Here is a 17260-nt window from a genome sequence, read left to right as displayed (position 1 = left end):
GGAACCAGACTGCATTAATAGTACCTTTATTTTCTCATAGTAATACTACTTCAAAAGACCTTCTTTACTATACAACAACAAATGAGGTATTGTAAATATACCTACTTGCAAGAGATGCAAGATGTGGCTGAATATGTATTTCTTTTAGCAATACTGCAGCAGGGAGATGAATTGTAAGGTCACACCAGGCTTCCTCAGGTAGAAAGATATAAGACCAAGCAGCAGATCGAGCCCTTCGATGTGGTGGAGTTGCCTGTAGCAATACTTCAGCAGGCTGGGCTGTAGGACTACTTGATGTAATTGAGCCTTCAATAAACAATTGCCATTAGTTTAAAAATCATAATGTCAGATAAAGTTGCAAATATAGTAAATTTATCAAAAAGCCAAGACAGAAGTGCAAAAAGAAATACCTGTGTTGCATGTGGGAAAGCAGTTGAACTACATTTGTGGCTATATTTATTTTACTCAGAGTTCTTTATATGCAACTAGATCTAATAAACATTATACATTTTATGTTAACCACTGAGTATTTCATTTCCATTAAAAATGGAAATACTAGACACTTCATGTGAAGTTTCCGTCTGATTTGGTGTGAAAAAAGCCTCAGGTGGGTTAACTTTACTGCACAGATAGGCAAAGATAATGTCATTTAGATTTTTACTTTAGGCTTTGTGCCTTTACATGTACCCTGCCAAGTACCGACTGTGGCTGAGCTTGTAAGTATGCATAGTAGAGAGTGGTACTGTTAATTAGACAGCAAGAAAGAGAATGAGAAAGGAGGCTAATTCTTTATACTCCAGAATGAACAAAATACAAGCTTAATGATAACTGATAAATGCTTAGAGAAAGGGTTGCCCATCTCTATTGTAAAGAGGGAGGCTTTAAATTTTCATTTTAAAGGATGTTCTCTATCAGAAACTGATATATGGAGAAAGCCTATAGTCCAATGACACTCTTCAGTGTGGTCTCCTGGCATCTTTCACCCAGGTCTCTAAGTATTCCCATTATCTCATAGAAAGGAGGGCTGTCGTAAGAGCATCCATCAGATGTCAAACATTTAACTGGTACTGATCTTTGGGCAGAATATATATGCCTACAAAGAGTCTAACAAATTAAATATCTCCTTCCTTGTTTCTGCTGGAAGGAACTGTCTGTGGGACTGACTGCCTGAGCAACTAAGAAATGTTTGTGAAGGCTTGATTTTCTGGCCATTCTGGAGAAGGGAAGATGTTATAGAGGATAGCTGTTTAAGAAATTCTGTCTTGGGCGAAAGGCAAGGAAGAGTTGGGGAGGAGTTCCCTGCCATCAATTCTAGAACAAAAATATATGTCACATGATCTTTGTCCTTCCTAGATGATAGAAGGTAGGATAGAAGAATGCAATAGTAGATGCATTCCTCACATCAACAGACAATTACTATATAGTTTCCGTAGAGAGAATAGCAAAAGACAGAAGCTTAATACAAATGCTTATAAATTGTGATTAGTCTAAATAGAAGTTCTTAATTTTTAGTCATGATTCATACTGTCAGAGAAAGGGCTAAGTATATTTGTGGTCTCGGGGGAAGATCTAAGATACAGCATCTAAATACTTGGTTCTGCTCCCATGTTTAAAGATACCATTAAACAACTAGAAACACTGCATGTGAATCTCAACCACAAGTCTTCAGCAGGGGTGTTTTTGGTGGTGGTGGTGGTGGGAGACAAACAGCTTTCAAAAATATGTTATGTTCCAAAAGTATTTGCAAAGAGAGAAAGGTTTCTAATAATGACTATCATATCAAGCAACACAAAAATGACAAAATAAACAGTTTCTGAACTAAAAAGCACAATGGGGATCCTGGTCACTGTGAGAACAGAAATTAAAGAAAATCCTAAAGTGTTTTAAAATTTTAGTCATAATGAAATGAGGAACATCTAGTTATTTTAACTCCAAAAAAAGCTATGGTTAAGTGTGATATTTAAATCATATTCTTATCTGAGCTGCTATGCAACCGAAACTCTAAACATAGCACTTACTAGAACGTGACTGAACATATGTAAATCAAATTTAACGGTGAATTTAAAGGTAAATCTCTCCACATGTTTTTTCTTTGTGCAATATCATATCCAATCTAAACCAAATAATAGAGCCTATATAATTTTAAAAACCCTGTACAGTTCTTACAAATTTTAGGAACTGAGGTATACAGCATAATAAAATTTTGTGGTGAGAAATGCTCTGTTCAGAATTCCAGACAACCATGGCCTATTTCATGATACCATGAAATGATCATAATCCCTCCCTGCACAGTCCTCCTTCCTATAATAATGTAACATTTTGTGCCTTTTGTACTTACTCCACCTCCATGCGAGGTTATTCCTTCTGTTTTCTGTAATAATTTAGTATTCTTTTGCAAAATCTGAGTTTCCCTCAAAACCTGCCAGTATATATTCAATTCTACAAAACTTGTATTTGTTTCAAAATGATACCAAACTATTGAGGTATGCAGCTTACCCAATGGTGCAAAATTGTGGATTCCTTCTGCATTATCAGGCTCAGAAGCTAGTACTCTTGCTTTCAAGGTACTATCTGTTCCCTTGCTAGGGCCAGAGTCTAAGAACTTCATAATAGTTGAAACCATACTTCTTGCTGTGTTTACAATGGCTCTGGTACTAGTCACCATGTTATTGCAAATAAGTTGAACACCTCCTAAGAAGGAAAGTCAATAAATACTGAGAATAACAATATGATCAATCACAGTTGAAACAGTTTTGACAAAACAGCTGGCTACAGTTTATTAAAAATCTGGAAGAAATCATGCCTACACAAAGAGTGGAGACTACAAAAGTGATATTCAAAATTCTTTGGTCAGAACTTAAACCATATTTGAGACCAGCCTCTTCGCAACTATTTCCCCTCATGTGTTCCCTCTCTTTCTCCTATTCTCTTAATAAGTCAAAAACTGGAAGAGCAACAGTGCAGTCTGAAGTACACAAATTGGGAAGGCTGAATAAGGGAACAAAGAGAACAAAGAATCTTTTAGCTCATGAGCAAATTTGTTTTGATTCTAATTTCAGTATATTTATAGAAAATGGAAAAAAGATGCTTACCCATATCATGAAAAGCTTTCAGTGCCTCACTGGTATCCAACACTCTTAAAATGAACCACAGCAAAGGCTCAGACAATTGGCAAGTGGCAAGAGAACCCTAGTGGAAATGAAAAAATACATATCCATAGATATACACAATCAACTTATAAGTTGGCTTCAAACTACAAAGAAACAATGCCCACCAGATCATTCCTCTATGTTTGTTTTTGTTTTTATTCTAAACTGAACAACATTTTTGACTGAAACTAAAATTCAGTTTGAAATTAACTGAAGAGCAGTGAAACAAATGTCAATGACCATTATACTTATTGCAAACAGTATTGTTTAAAGCTTACAGTATATTAGTAAAATACCTGTTAATATTTTCACCTCACTGTACTTTAAAGGACTCCTCCATGTTTAATAGAACAAGTCACATAATCCTAACTGAAAAGAACTGAAAGAACTAAGCCAGCTGACCAGCCAGAGCTTTAGATTAAACATTCATTGCTTCTTTTCTTCAGTGGATCCCTATTTAATTCAGATCAAGCTTATCACACAGAAAAGACTGTAATCGTCCACCAGCAGAACGGACATGCTAGTAGAAAGTACACCTCTTCCCCACTGGAAAAACAGGGGTAAAGGACTAATGCAAGGCTGCAGCATGAAGGGAAACACTAACTACACAAGTGAAAGTCCACTTGAATAACACATACTTTCAGGTGACTCAAGAATTTAATCATGCCACATAATACAAGAAAAGATCATACAAAATAGTACAAAAAGAGATAAAAGTATTCCAAGTAATTAGCTAATCAATCTGAGAAAAGTTTGAGGAAAAAATTCTTCCCACTCTCTACATAATGTTTAATCTGATCCTGCATGCTTGAGAATAGATCTGTTGTGACATTCCAACAAAAAAATGAATAACCAAAAATAAATATAATATTGCATTCACAAACTTCATTGCCAATATCATACTGACAGATACATACTGCTGTTCTGTGGCTGGAGCACATCCTGAGCCCATACAAAGTTATTAGGAATTAGGGGTATATAGAATATTTCAGTTTGAAATGTTTTAAACATGAAATGTTACAAAACACTTTGAGTGTGAAACTGCTCTTTTCAGTATGAGACAGTCTGCTTTAGCATTTTGAGGTCAAATTACTGGAAACAGCCATTTCATACTCAAGATATTTCATGAAATTTCATGCTTGAAACATTTTGAAGCTAAACATTTTGCATATCCCTACTGAGGCTACACAATTATATTCACCTAAATCTTGAAGTTGGGGGGAATTAAGAAACAGAGAGATACAGGTAGTTCTCACTTAACGACCCTAATTGGGAGTGAAATTTCCATCACTAAGTGAAGTGGTCATTAGGTGAAACATCATGTGACTGTATTGCTTAGTGACAGCAGTCCTGGTAGTAGTAATTTGGTGAGGACTGCACCATCATTAGGTGAGGAGCTCACATTTCTCCTGCCCTGCACAAACTGCCAGCTCTGTCCCGCTGCTTCCTCCCCGACTGGGGCCAGTGAGCTCCCTTCAGCAAATGAGGCTCCATCACCCTGCCACACTCACCTCCACTTCAACTCCCACCCACCTAACTCCCATCTGTCTTTTTGGCTGCCCTCCGCTCCACCACTGCTGCCTACCCAAGTCGCCCCCAGCTGACCTTTTCTGTCTTCTTCCTCCCACTGCTGACGAGGTGTGCCCAGCCGAGTGGAGCGCAGGGTGGCCAAAATAGCGCAGGGTGGCCAAATAGGGGAGAGGATGGGGTGAGTTGCAGTGCACACTGTGGTTATGAATGTGGGCAGGCTGCCAAGCACCCAATTTTTGATCACATGACCATGGGGGTGCTGCAACTTTAAGGACCAGTTGTAACTACCATTGGTTCAGTGCTGTTGAAATTTTGAACAGTTGCTGAACGTATGGTCATTAAGCAAGGACTACCCATACTGGGAACAGATATGAAACAAAATAACTTTGTAAATAAACTAAGTGGCCATGATTGACTATGTACCATCAAGTTGATGTCAACTCTTAGCAACCACACAGATTTTCTCCATGACAATATGTCCCTAATTTACTTCTTCAGGTCTTCCAACAGTGCACATATTGCCACTGTAACTGAGTCCATCCACCTTGTGGCTGGCCATCCACTTCTCTTTTCTTCCACCTTTCCCAGCATTACAGCCTTCTCTAAAGAGCTAGGTTTTTGTATAATGTGTCTGAAGCAGGATAATTTTAGTCTGATCATTTGTGCCTCAAGTGAGAACTCTGGGTTGATTTGTTTGATGATCCATTTGTTTTTTCCTTGGCTGTCCATGGTTTTCTTAGGAGTTTTCCTAAAACTGCCTCATGAGAACCAGTTTTCCCACAAAAAAGTATTTGTTTGGCAAATCTGGTTTAGGAGGTGGTGACAGAACCAGTCAGAAGATAAAACAATTGTCATGTCCAGGGGTTTTATTACCAGAGATTTGCAAATTAAAGATTTCAGCTCAAAATTGAGGTTCCAGCCTTTTTTGTTTGATTATTATTATGATGACAGTCCTAATTTATTTTCTATAGTATTATTTCTTAACTCCTATCTTATCTTATCTTATCTTATCTTATCTTATTTCTTAAACCAATATTATTATGTCTCATTCTCTAATCCTATACTTATGTTTTAAGTTTCCAATCCTATATTCTTAACCTGTATCATATTTCTATATTCTATAAGTTACACCTTACATTATTCTCTAATAGCCAACTTTGACTGATTGGCCCGTTGTGCTGCTTGTCATCCTGCTGGAGCTGTCTGACTGCGACTGTGCTGCAGTTAGCTCAGGCTTCCAACTTCTGCTGCCCCCAAGCGTCCTGGGCTTTACAAAGCTTCTTCTGCCATCCTCGTAGTATCTCAGGACTGCCTTTTCCTGATCTTCTGTATTCCACTAGTCCTGGAGGGTTGTCTTCTTGTGGTCCTTAGCTTTTTTTCCCTCTTCTTTGTCTCTTCTCTTCTTCCACACCCAGTCTATTGCCTTCATTCCATACCAGTGCTGCATGTCCTTCCTTCCACAATTTGTTTCCAAATGCTCTATTTTCAATAATCCAGCTTTTATAATATCATATTACCCAGGTCTAGTGACCCAGGATCATCTATAAATGTTATTAGCATAGTCCCTACTTCTCTCAAAGATATTACTGAACACAAGTCATTATAAGCAGAAAGGCCTCCAAACGTCAGTAATTACCTCTCATCTCAGAAATCTTTAAGCTAATCAGTTCCAATTTAAGTAATCATTTCATTTTAAGATCAACAGTGTATTTTAATTTTGGTAGTGTTCTAGAATTAGCATTGATAGTATTAGACAAGTGGGGATCTTTCAGGGCACTGAAGAAAAAATTATTTATTTTCATTTGTCTCCCTCTCTTGTCTGCTCCTTGCTTCCTCAGAAAATCTATTGTCTTTGTCAAGGATATAGCTTGTCAGTGTTAGTGTCTGCAATGGTAGTGGACTCTCACTGCCTTGTAAACTATATAGTGGGCCTTGCTACACCCTATTATACAGGTTTGCATGTGTCAGCCTTACCAGGTAGACCAGACAGGAAACACAACCAGATGAGCTAATTCTAATTTATTGTAAAGCTACATTAACAGGATCTTGCAAATCTGAAAGTACAAATCTCCTGCCATCTCCTTTACAGCCCAAGAAACTAGGGAAGCTCCCTTCTGAGCCTCTTGCCCCGCTCACTTTCCAGCTGTGGGCTATTGCTGCCTCTTATCTGACCATTCCCTTGGCAGCATCTCTTCGCCCCATTTCCCAAGGTTTTTTCAGCATACCATTACCTCATGCTACATGCAACATGGTAGGGCAGAGGAGTGAGAAGACCTTCTAGATATACAGTGCTCTAGAGTTATTGTAAAGGTGGCAATAATCCACTATATAGTAGGGGGCATATGCATTTTTATGGTTGATGCAAGCAACTTCCTTAAGTCTTCAGCAGAGGACCAGAAATCAATTATAAGGTAATACTTTGAACACTTACTTGTCTTCCCATATATCCACAGGCCATGTAGGTAAGAATTGGCTGAAGCATCACTTGCACCGTTGTAGCTTTTTTACTAAGTGTTGTTAGTATAGTAAATAACCCATCTCCAACTGATATGGCATCCAATCCACCATGAAAATTCTCATGTTTTGTAAGATGTAAACCACTGGCACCTAGGATTAAAAAAAAAATTGTATAAATCTGAAGGCACTGAAGTTATATTTAGTAAACATTGAAATGTTTAAGATAGCATTATCCCATTTAATTCAGGATGACCTTTCAACCTTTCCAAAAAGAGTATTATAAAATTATCAGCTCATGTTTTTTGTTGAAGGACAGATGGCATGTGAGGCAGTAAGTTTAACATACACATATTTCACTATTATGAATGTTAATGACAAAACAAAAATGCAAACACTGATTTGTAATACTATTTTCAGTGCATTTTTGTAGGTTTCAGTGGGCAGCAAATAGCAAAAACAGTAGATTATTTCCTGTTCCTCACACTGCCAGTGTCAAATTACTATTAGAGCAGTACCTTTTTTTCTCCAAATCTATCCTCTTGAACTTCTTTCTGAACATGCACAAGCTGACTTACAAACCACTGAGACAAAATGCACACATTCACATATTAAGGACATCATATTCTGAGACAATTATGTTGAGGTTTTAGATCCTTTATAAAAGTAGGTACTTGGACTTTGGTAAGGGTGGGAACTCTCTTTTTAATATATATAGTTATGCACAAAGGTTTTAATATATATAGTTATTCAATGACCTTTTATGTAGTAGGGCAACTCTAGAATGTTTCCAAGAATGTTTGATTGGTGTAAACTCTGCATTCTTTCCAATGCCAGATTAAGAGATAGTATGATATAGTGATTAATTTAATGGGTTAGGAATAAGCAAACTCACATTCAGATTGACTACGAGCCATGCAAGTTCCCTTGGTGACTCTGGGCTGGTCAACTCAAGTTACCTCACAGGTAACAGCAAAATTGTTATTGTGGGGGGAAATTGGAGGATGGAGTGCTATGAATGCCATCTTGAGTTTCTGGAGGAAAAATGTAATATGTATCTAACAAATAAATATATAAATTTGCTAAAGCATTTTAGAAGAAACTTTATTCAGTTTCTCTTTCTGTTTCGATTGTTTTATTTTGCTTAATTGGCTACTGCATTTTATCCTATTATTTGTATTATGTTTCTATATTTGGTATGAATATTTTTTCCTATTTTTGCACATCATCCTCCATTTTTTAAAATAAAGTTAATTTTAAAGCAAAACTTGAGAGATTGATACAAGTGGGGAAAAACAGGGCTTAACACTGAGATTTTTATTTGCATCACTTTTAATTCCTTTGCTAGTCCACTGAAAAATATACTGAGTTACCTATAATAATTCAGGGATGAAAAGGATTTGGCATATTACCTGAGCTATTCCAGGTTATCTAGCTATGTGATTGCTAGGAGTCAAAAACAACTTAATGGCACATAATTAATCATTCATTCCAGGTTATATAAAAATATTTGAAATACACCAGCATTCTTACAAACAAAAACTCTAGAGCCATCTTATCTAAATATGGGCATAGCTGGTACTATAGCATGGCAGCATGATGGATTACCTAAGAATTACATGCAAGCTGCTCTGACCTTTTGGGATGGTAAGCAGGATATAGAAATTATACAAGCATAATTAAAATACCTACCAATTATCATTGCCATAGCACTGCTGTTACATTGGCCCAGAGCAGACAGAATCTGGCTCATAATTTGTTGGTTCGCTAAGACTAGGTCAGCTACATAGGCAGTTGAGCCTTGAGTACTGCCACTGTTTCCATTGCTATCTTTTCCACCAGAAACCTTTTCTTCATCAGAAACACTGTCCATGGTGCTGCTGGCCATCTGAGCCCGAGCACTATATTCTCTGTTGCTTGAAAGAGGCAGCTGAACCAGAATATTGACCAACTTGAGCAAATCAAACATGAGCTGATCCCTCGTCATCTCTCCACAGACTGCTTTAGCATCCCCTGGCCGGATGATATTAGCAAAGAGCCCTCCAAAACATGCTCGAGCACCCACTGAACTGTCAGAACCACTACGAGACATCACTTTGTCAGCACATGTAATGTAATGGTGCACTAGAAATGTGATGGATTCAATAACAGCAGAAATGGTGCTCACTGAAACAACTTCAAAATTCTGCTCAAGTGTAAATTCCAGAAGCTTCACTTGTGCATCCAGAGGCCCCTGGCCAGTCTGGAAAGCACCCCTAGAAATAAAGGAAAATGAAAATTAGGGTTATTTTAGCTGATGAAAATCAAAATACATGCATACTTGCATATACTTCTATTTTATTACATAAGCCTAACCAAAACCCCACATACAAATAAAGAATAAAGATAAAAAGATACAAAAAGCAAAAATAAGGAATGAAACATGAAAGAAAATCGTAAAAACAGTTTTCAGTAACACATTCTCTCCTTCTCTTCCATTTTCCGCAACCACTAACCACTAATTAAATATTTATGCTTTATTGAACATTAAATATTGGAGATAGTTGCTTATATTTGTTTAAGTCATTTCATCAGTTATTTTTAATTAGTCTTTTAACTTTTTTCCTAAAAAACATATTCCAAGTGTCTAAATTTGCCTTGCTGTGGAGTGTATGTTATATATAAAGGAACCATTCCTGTTTAAATTTAGTTAAACATCTGTTATGAATAATATACTGTTAGTTTACCATTGCTGCAGTTTTTTCAATTTTGGTCTCCCAATCTTGTATCATCAGCAAAATTTCAATTTTCCAACCTTGTGCCAAATTTATTCTTGCTGCTGTCACTATTTATTTTAGTAAATCATGATGCTTTTTATTTATACTTTTAAAAATTATTCTTAATAAGAATATTTGTGATTTCAGTTCAAATTCTATTTTTAAAAAATTTTGAATGTTGATATATTTCCTTCCAATACTTCTGAGGCTTTTTGCACAACCATCACATGTGATAAAATGTTCCTTTTTTACAATGACATTTCCAACATTTATTATATGATTTGTCCATCTTGGTAATCATCGATGGAATTATATAACTTCTATAAAACATTTTTTTTACCAATTTTCCCTTAAATTATAGCTTGGAGTAAAATTTATTAGTTTTTCCAAAGCTCTTCCCATTGTGTTACTATAATTCTTTAAAGTTTTGCATCCACTTCAATGGACAATGTTCAATTTTTTCTGTCTCGGTGTCATATTTCAATAACTATTTATAAATATATCCCAATAAAGTATCTTGATTCTGTATAAGTGTTTAAAATCCTGTCATCTTTCTCAGGGTCACTCCTTCTTTCTTAAAGTCACTTTTTATTCTTCCATCAATTTGTAAATACATTAACTGTGGTAAATTCCTACCTTCATTAACATATTTCTGCTGTATCTTTGGTTTATTTTCTGAGTCTGAATGTACCATATTAGCATATGTAATTAAATCTTTCTTGCTATAATTATCCTCAATGTAAAAAACATCTGATGGTGATGCTAATGGTAAAATCCCTGACTTATCCTTATTCTCAGAAGATTCCAAATTTCTAACAACCTTTGTCTTATAATATGTCCTTTCAAATTATTTTCTTCTTTTGTTTCTTTGTACCATAAATACCTCTGAAAGCTGTTGGCTAAGCCAACTCCTTATGGGAGCTGGGAAGAGTTCTTTGGCAGCTAATACAACTCACTAAGCCCAAAATGTTGGGCATCACTACACTGGATGAAAAAGTTTAGATTTTTTCCCTAGCTGCTTCAAATGATTCAAAGAACAGCAATGTTTAAGGGATGTTACTACTATTGCAACTAGAGACTGATTTAGGGAAATAGGCCCACTAAACTGTGATTTTGGTTTCTCTTAGTACTGCACAAAGAATCTGAAATGGACACTTTGTAAAGCAGGGGAGCATGAGCCAATGTACTTTGTGAAGTAGCCCTTCCCTATGCTTTGCATAGACCTAGTTTCTGATTCTTCGAAGAACAGCAACACATCACTGAATAACTTCTATGATCTTAGGTATCCTCTTTATTGTTTACATTTATTTCTCCTGTTGGGTTTTCTTTTTAACCATTCTCTTGGCTTGCCAACAGAATTTCATGCTGATGGCTTTCAGTTTTACTTTGCATGATCCAAAATAATTATGGTTTGAGGTACTCTCTGTTCTATTTTCTCCTGGATGATTTATTTCTTAATGATGAATTCTGACAAAATTGATTTTTTTTTCCTCCTCTATTCCTATTTCCAGGAATAGTCTTAATATGTTTAGCAGGTCAGCAGCAATGGTAAATTTAATATCCACTAGTTGACAGTTGACAAATTCTAAAAATAAAAAGATATGAAATGTTTCTTTCTATAGTCCAAGATTTTAAAATTGTAGGTATTTATAATAAACAAAACATTACCTCTCAATTGAAAGAATATGTATCAACTTTAATAAAAATTCACTGAACATCTGAGGACATGCTGAAGAAAGATGCACTTGTAAACGAGTAAGGAATTCTTGCATAGCTTGGGTGGCTGTTGGGCCAACCTGCAAGAGATTTAAAGAAGTATTTGCATTATGCTCTAAATAACTACGCTGTGTGAAATAGTTTCAAAGATAAACAGTCTACCAATCCAATGTTTAGGATTTAAATTCCATTCTGATTTCAAGGGAACAGAGATCTAAATATTCACATTTAAAACTGCACTGTTAATTGGGAGGTTTGACTACTCCTCATATTACTTCCCTTAAAGTTTAACATTTATCTATACATGCTTCCAACTGGCCACCCAAATTGTACAAAAATAAAGGCAGTATATTACTCAAATAAACCAACAAATACAAATACAAATGTTACCTGTGGACTATGTTGATTTGTTCCATGAGGATTTGTTCCAGAAAGAAACTTCACTAAAACATGAATAAGATTGGGATCTGACACCAATAGCTGGGCAGTACTTTCCTGAGATGTAATGGCACTACTAGAACCAGCTGTAAGACAAATAAAATATTTGTTCTTCTTTGAACCTAAATTATAGTACCTATGACTGCTTAAATTTTTATTTTGCATATATTCTGAAATTCTGAATTTTAAAATACATTCCTTTCCAACTATCAAAATTAATTTGCACATTCTTGGCAGTACCTGAAAACTTTTCTAAATGCAAGGGATCTCATTCTGCTATTTATAAGAGATTACGCTCTCTGGCTGCCTTAGTGAAGGTCTTAAACACTTGGCCATAAGGCACCAGATCTCTATTACAGCTCCATCTGCCACTTTCAGAGCAAAAGAAGGGCCAGCAGTTGCACGCAGCCAAACTGTATGGGGGGAATGCAGATAGGGAGAGCAACAGCAATGTTTATCAAGAGGATACTATTACATTACCGAAAGTGGGAATAAGCAATCTGTCTTTTGAGCTAATGGAATTTTGAGAGCACATCATGGATGCTTGTGGATATTCTTACAAAATGGTTGCTCTGAGTAAGTTTACCTATTCACAAACAAAGTATTGTGTTGGACATAATCACAAAACATCCATATACCAGGAGACACAGTAGCCACCTAAGATGTATACAACCATTCCACTTTAACATTGTCTTCCTTTTCTGTGCAGGTAGCCACACCTCGCAAGAAAGGATCCATACCCATCCAGTTCTTACTTGCTAAGAATGCTTATGCAGAATATGCTATTAAATATTAGTGACCTGCAAAATTAGAAGTGCTTTGAATTCTCAGAAACACTTTGTTTCAAACTCAAAATTCTGTATTCTGGGCTAGACGCAACTGTTCTGACTTCACTGGAAGTGCCCCAGCCCTTCATAAGTGTTTGGACCCAAGATACCTAATCTGAATTCAACACAGAGTTACTGCAAGCTCAGTACATTTTCAGACTGGTTGGAACAGTATTGGAACACTTTTTGCTAAGGTCAGAACAACTGATTTTAAACTCAAAACAACTGTTTCGAATTCAAAATTTTTATGCACTCCTAATAAACATATTTAGAAACTGGTCTTTCCTTTTAAGCATATCAATTTTCCAATTCGTATTTTTAAGAATAGAATTTTTTAAAAATTAAAGTTAGGTGCTAGATGTGTGAAAGGTATTTTCAGGCATACTGCTGCTCATGGTGACATTACCTATCCAGTCATTGCTATCCACTATTCAGTATGAACCTATGGAGTTGATATTGTCAGTACAAAACATTTTTTATGTAATGATCTAATACATTCTGGATTGAAATCTAGCTTCATTAGATCAGTAATTCTCCATCTTCCATATACTGAACTAATAAAATAGGTTCTTATTTTGTGCTGATATTTTGACAAATGCATTAACTAAGATGAGGCACCAACTTCTGGTGTCTACTACTTTTTTCAAATTGATTTTAAAATTTACTATTTTTAAAAAAAATAATTACATTTTTAACTTAACTTAAACTTACAATTGAACTGCATGTTCGTCATAAGAGTTAGACTATGAAGTACAAGGCACCATGTTCGCAGTAAGGTATTAGGATACCATGCCAAGACAGTCAGGAAGCTAGTTACCGATGCTGAAACAAACACAGAGGTCAAAACATAGCATATCACAACTATAAGTTCCATTTTTTTGTATTACTGTAGAATTATTTGAAAAAAGGAACAAATCACTTTTTACATTAGAAAAAAAAGATCATTGTGTCAGAGCCTTTAGTCTCAGGAGCTCCCAAGCTAGTAAATGAACTACATGAATGACCTAGGAGTAATAAGCATAAAACTGGTAAGGGTGAAGCAGGAAAAATGGTTATAATTTCATCAGCATTCAAGATAAAACATTACCACAGAACTCTTATACAGAAGAGATAAGCTCTTGCCTTGGCTTTACTGTTTTCTCTACTGAAACTAAGACCAAGACTTTTATTTTTTTATTGGTGATAGTCTTGTTCCTGCCTCCGCAGCAATTAACAGGGCTGTTGTCCTAGGCTGTCTGCAGCAATACTACCTGGAATCATTTCACATGTTGTCAGTGTGTTTAGAATATGTCAAGATCAGCATGCAGAAATCAAGCAATTTCCTATATAAAAGCAAATTCAATGTTGGGAATCCATGTAAGAATTTGATAATATATGAAACAGCATTTGTTGTCTTGTTTAGGTAATGAGCACACTGCATACTAATGACAGAATTAGCCAACTGACCCTAGGATAAGCAGATTATTGCCCCTTTTCTTTGCAGACTAATAAAAAAGGGATAACATAGCCACAATCCTCAAGCTTATGTACCAGTAAGTTGTGCAGCCTCCAGAGATAGAAAAATGGAAGAAAGCAGGCACCATGTCTGAAATACGTGGAGAGATAAAGAGTGCCAAAAGTTATCTAGAGAATAATTGGAGATCCTATAGTGTGGTAAATACAGAATTTCTTTCAAATGGAACAGCAATGAGAATGCACGCACTTGTGCCAACTAGTATGAATGAGAAAAGGAAACCTACTTGATTCTGTAACTTGAACATTTTATCATTTTAAAGACTCCTTAACTGCTTAAGCGTATTAAACATTAGCCTATATGGAGATCACCTAAAACAATGCTAGAATTAACTTCTGAAGTTGAAACATTATTTCATTTTTTAAAATATATTTTAACCCTGGAAAAATGTATTCCAATATGTTTTATGGTAGAAAGGAAAAGTGAATCCAGAGTTTTGGAATATAAAGGATGTTGGAAAATAAAGGATTCAAGGTATCCATCTCCTATCTTTTCTTTTTGACAGTTAATTTGTATTAACTTGAACTGGAGGTAGCCCTTGAATTTACCATATAATATAACACAAAATCCACTCTGAATACAATGGAAGTTATATTTTATAAGTACAGTACCGGCCCAGTATTTTTAAAAATACTGATTTAGATCAATGTAGCAGTGCACATTGATGCAGCTCACCTTGATTTAAAGGAATGACAGGTGTCCGGTTGGCATTGTATAGGAAAATGTCAGCGCAGTTGTCTTTAGTTCCAGTAGATCCAGAATTCAGGCTTAATGTGAGCCATAACTGTAGTAGGGACTCAAGCTAGAGAATAATTATTAGCAACTGTTATTTAAAAGACATACTTAGAACAAGGTACCTATGTAACTGAGAACTCTGGGACTTGCAATTAAGATTTCAAACATCAGACAATTTTCACTCTTGTTAACAAACTACTATTATAGGCTGCATTTATTATTTTGTGATGTTTTAATCTTACATGGTTATTAAAAGCAGATTATGAGCAGTTTGCCAAAGCATAAACATACATTCAAATTAAGGTTTGCTGCTGTTTGATTGTTGTTTTTAAAGAAAATGTTTGTGTTTGTTTTATTTTAGCTTAGTAATTTACTGGGTTTTTTTTTTTTTGACTGAGGTTTAAATGCTTACTTGAAAACTTAAGAATGTGTGTATTTTAATAACGTAATTGTATATACAAATGAAAACCATCTCAGAATCCAAAAAGACATTATAAAACTACAGTTTTATACTGTAAATCCTGGTTTACATATATTAAAACTGGAAATGTTGGGTTTAATGTGATATGCAAACTCATCCCAAGAAAGAAACCACAGTTTAAAAGAACCAGTGGATGGCTTCATATATCCTGCCACATCAAAAATGTACTATATTATGTCTTAGTATAATATGGGAACCATGGTCTGCACACACACATTCCTATATTTTAAATGATAAAAAACAACTTTTTGATTAAAATTATGTTATTAATACTCTGTTGTTAAAATTTGAGAATTTATTGTATGATATCATTTTTCTTTGTGCTAAATCAAGACCAATGGCTCCCAGCTTGGGGCTAATGGTGGTTGATAATGTAATATTGGGAGATCTCCAAACTCAAAATAGTATTCTGTCACAAAATTTCAGGCACAGACATCAACTCTGGATGATGACTGGGTAATCTTATGAAATGTCAGCCATTTGTTTTTTAAAAAATAAATTAAGTTCATTTAGTTTTGGAGTCTTGTGGATTCCATATGAGAGAATATACATGCCATGATGCTTACAGATGGTACACTGTCAACCTCTATCTTATGTGGTGGTTCTCAAAAGCTTTCAGTGAAGATACAGAGGTCTACATAAAGGAAAATGTTGGAGGCCGCTGTTTGAGACTATATTCCTAAGTGGGTGTGGATGAATGCAAATGTTTGCATAGGAATATGGATGGCGCATGGATATGTATGTAAACCTTGTCTTCCAAACATCCCACAGAATAGTTGCCATCTAAATCTAAAGGGTTCTGTAAGCAACTTCAGAAATGCAAATAATTATATTTTGACTGCACAAGACTTTAGTCATCTTTACAGCAGTCCTTTTTAAATAAATGGATTTTATATTAATTACTAAGCTTAATTGTTCCAATTAAGCCTGGTTCCAACCTTATGCCAGTAATAATTTTTACCATGTAGAATTGGCAAGTTACATATGTTAACTAGCTCTTTACCCATAAGAATTATGCCAGCCCTAGAATATACTGTTTAATTTGAAAAAGTACATCATAAAAGGTTATCTATCTATCTATCTATCTATCTATCTATCTATCTATCTATCTATCTATCTATCTATCTATTATCTATTTCTGGGAATACATCTCAATTTATTTTTTTCAACTATATTCATTAAACTAATGTGGTACAACTAAGTGTCAAGTGCTTTTATTAGAAACTTCAACTTGAAAATTCAAACAACAGCAGAATAAAATTCAGCTCAATAAAATATACTGCCCAGCAAGTGTACATTTCTCTACCCTAAATGCCAACACAGTATAAATGCCAACATACAAATTCCAGGAGTGACAATTATATACCTGAACATGATGGACTTGTAGCATGGAGAATAGTTTATTGAAGCATGCACTTAACACTGGAATGGAGGACAGCTGGATAATAAACTGATTGTTTTGATTTGAAGTGTGCAGCCCACGTAACAACGAATCATCTGTTCCACTAGGAGACTGAGTTACTAGCAAAATAAGCCAAGACATTTTTAATTACAAAAGAGAATTACCTATTTTTTGTCACTGAATGCATAATTCTTTCACAATATTGTGATCAGTCTCCTAGAATTCAAACTGAATAACTTGAAAAAACAGATGTAACAAT

General features: G+C 35.4%; 1 protein-coding gene across 10 annotated transcripts in view; it reads right to left on the bottom strand.

Moving 5' to 3' along the window:
• The window catches only part of BIRC6 (baculoviral IAP repeat containing 6), a 174231-nt gene that overhangs the window by 76352 nt on the left and 80619 nt on the right, over positions 1 to 17260 (bottom strand). For all 10 annotated transcript variants that reach the window (XM_088144753.1, XM_088144745.1, XM_088144772.1 and 7 more), the window contains 10 exons: positions 16966 to 17120; positions 15059 to 15185; positions 13582 to 13692; positions 11996 to 12129; positions 11558 to 11685; positions 8826 to 9388; positions 7111 to 7286; positions 3093 to 3189; positions 2497 to 2691; positions 106 to 306 (listed from right to left, as the gene is read on the bottom strand). In XM_088144753.1, coding sequence (XP_088000879.1) covers positions 106 to 306; positions 2497 to 2691; positions 3093 to 3189; positions 7111 to 7286; positions 8826 to 9388; positions 11558 to 11685; positions 11996 to 12129; positions 13582 to 13692; positions 15059 to 15185; positions 16966 to 17120 — 1887 coding nt within the window. The remainder of the gene's footprint in view (positions 1 to 105; positions 307 to 2496; positions 2692 to 3092; positions 3190 to 7110; positions 7287 to 8825; positions 9389 to 11557; positions 11686 to 11995; positions 12130 to 13581; positions 13693 to 15058; positions 15186 to 16965; positions 17121 to 17260) is intronic.

The sequence above is a fragment of the Python bivittatus genome, unplaced genomic scaffold, assembly GCF_059951505.1.
Source record: "Python bivittatus isolate LINGU-HERP-01145 unplaced genomic scaffold, Pbiv_v1 ctg000020_np1212, whole genome shotgun sequence".
NCBI lineage: Eukaryota > Metazoa > Chordata > Lepidosauria > Squamata > Pythonidae > Python > Python bivittatus.
Note: the sequence above shows the minus strand (reverse complement) of the source record. Positions and strands in the feature narration are given on the sequence as shown.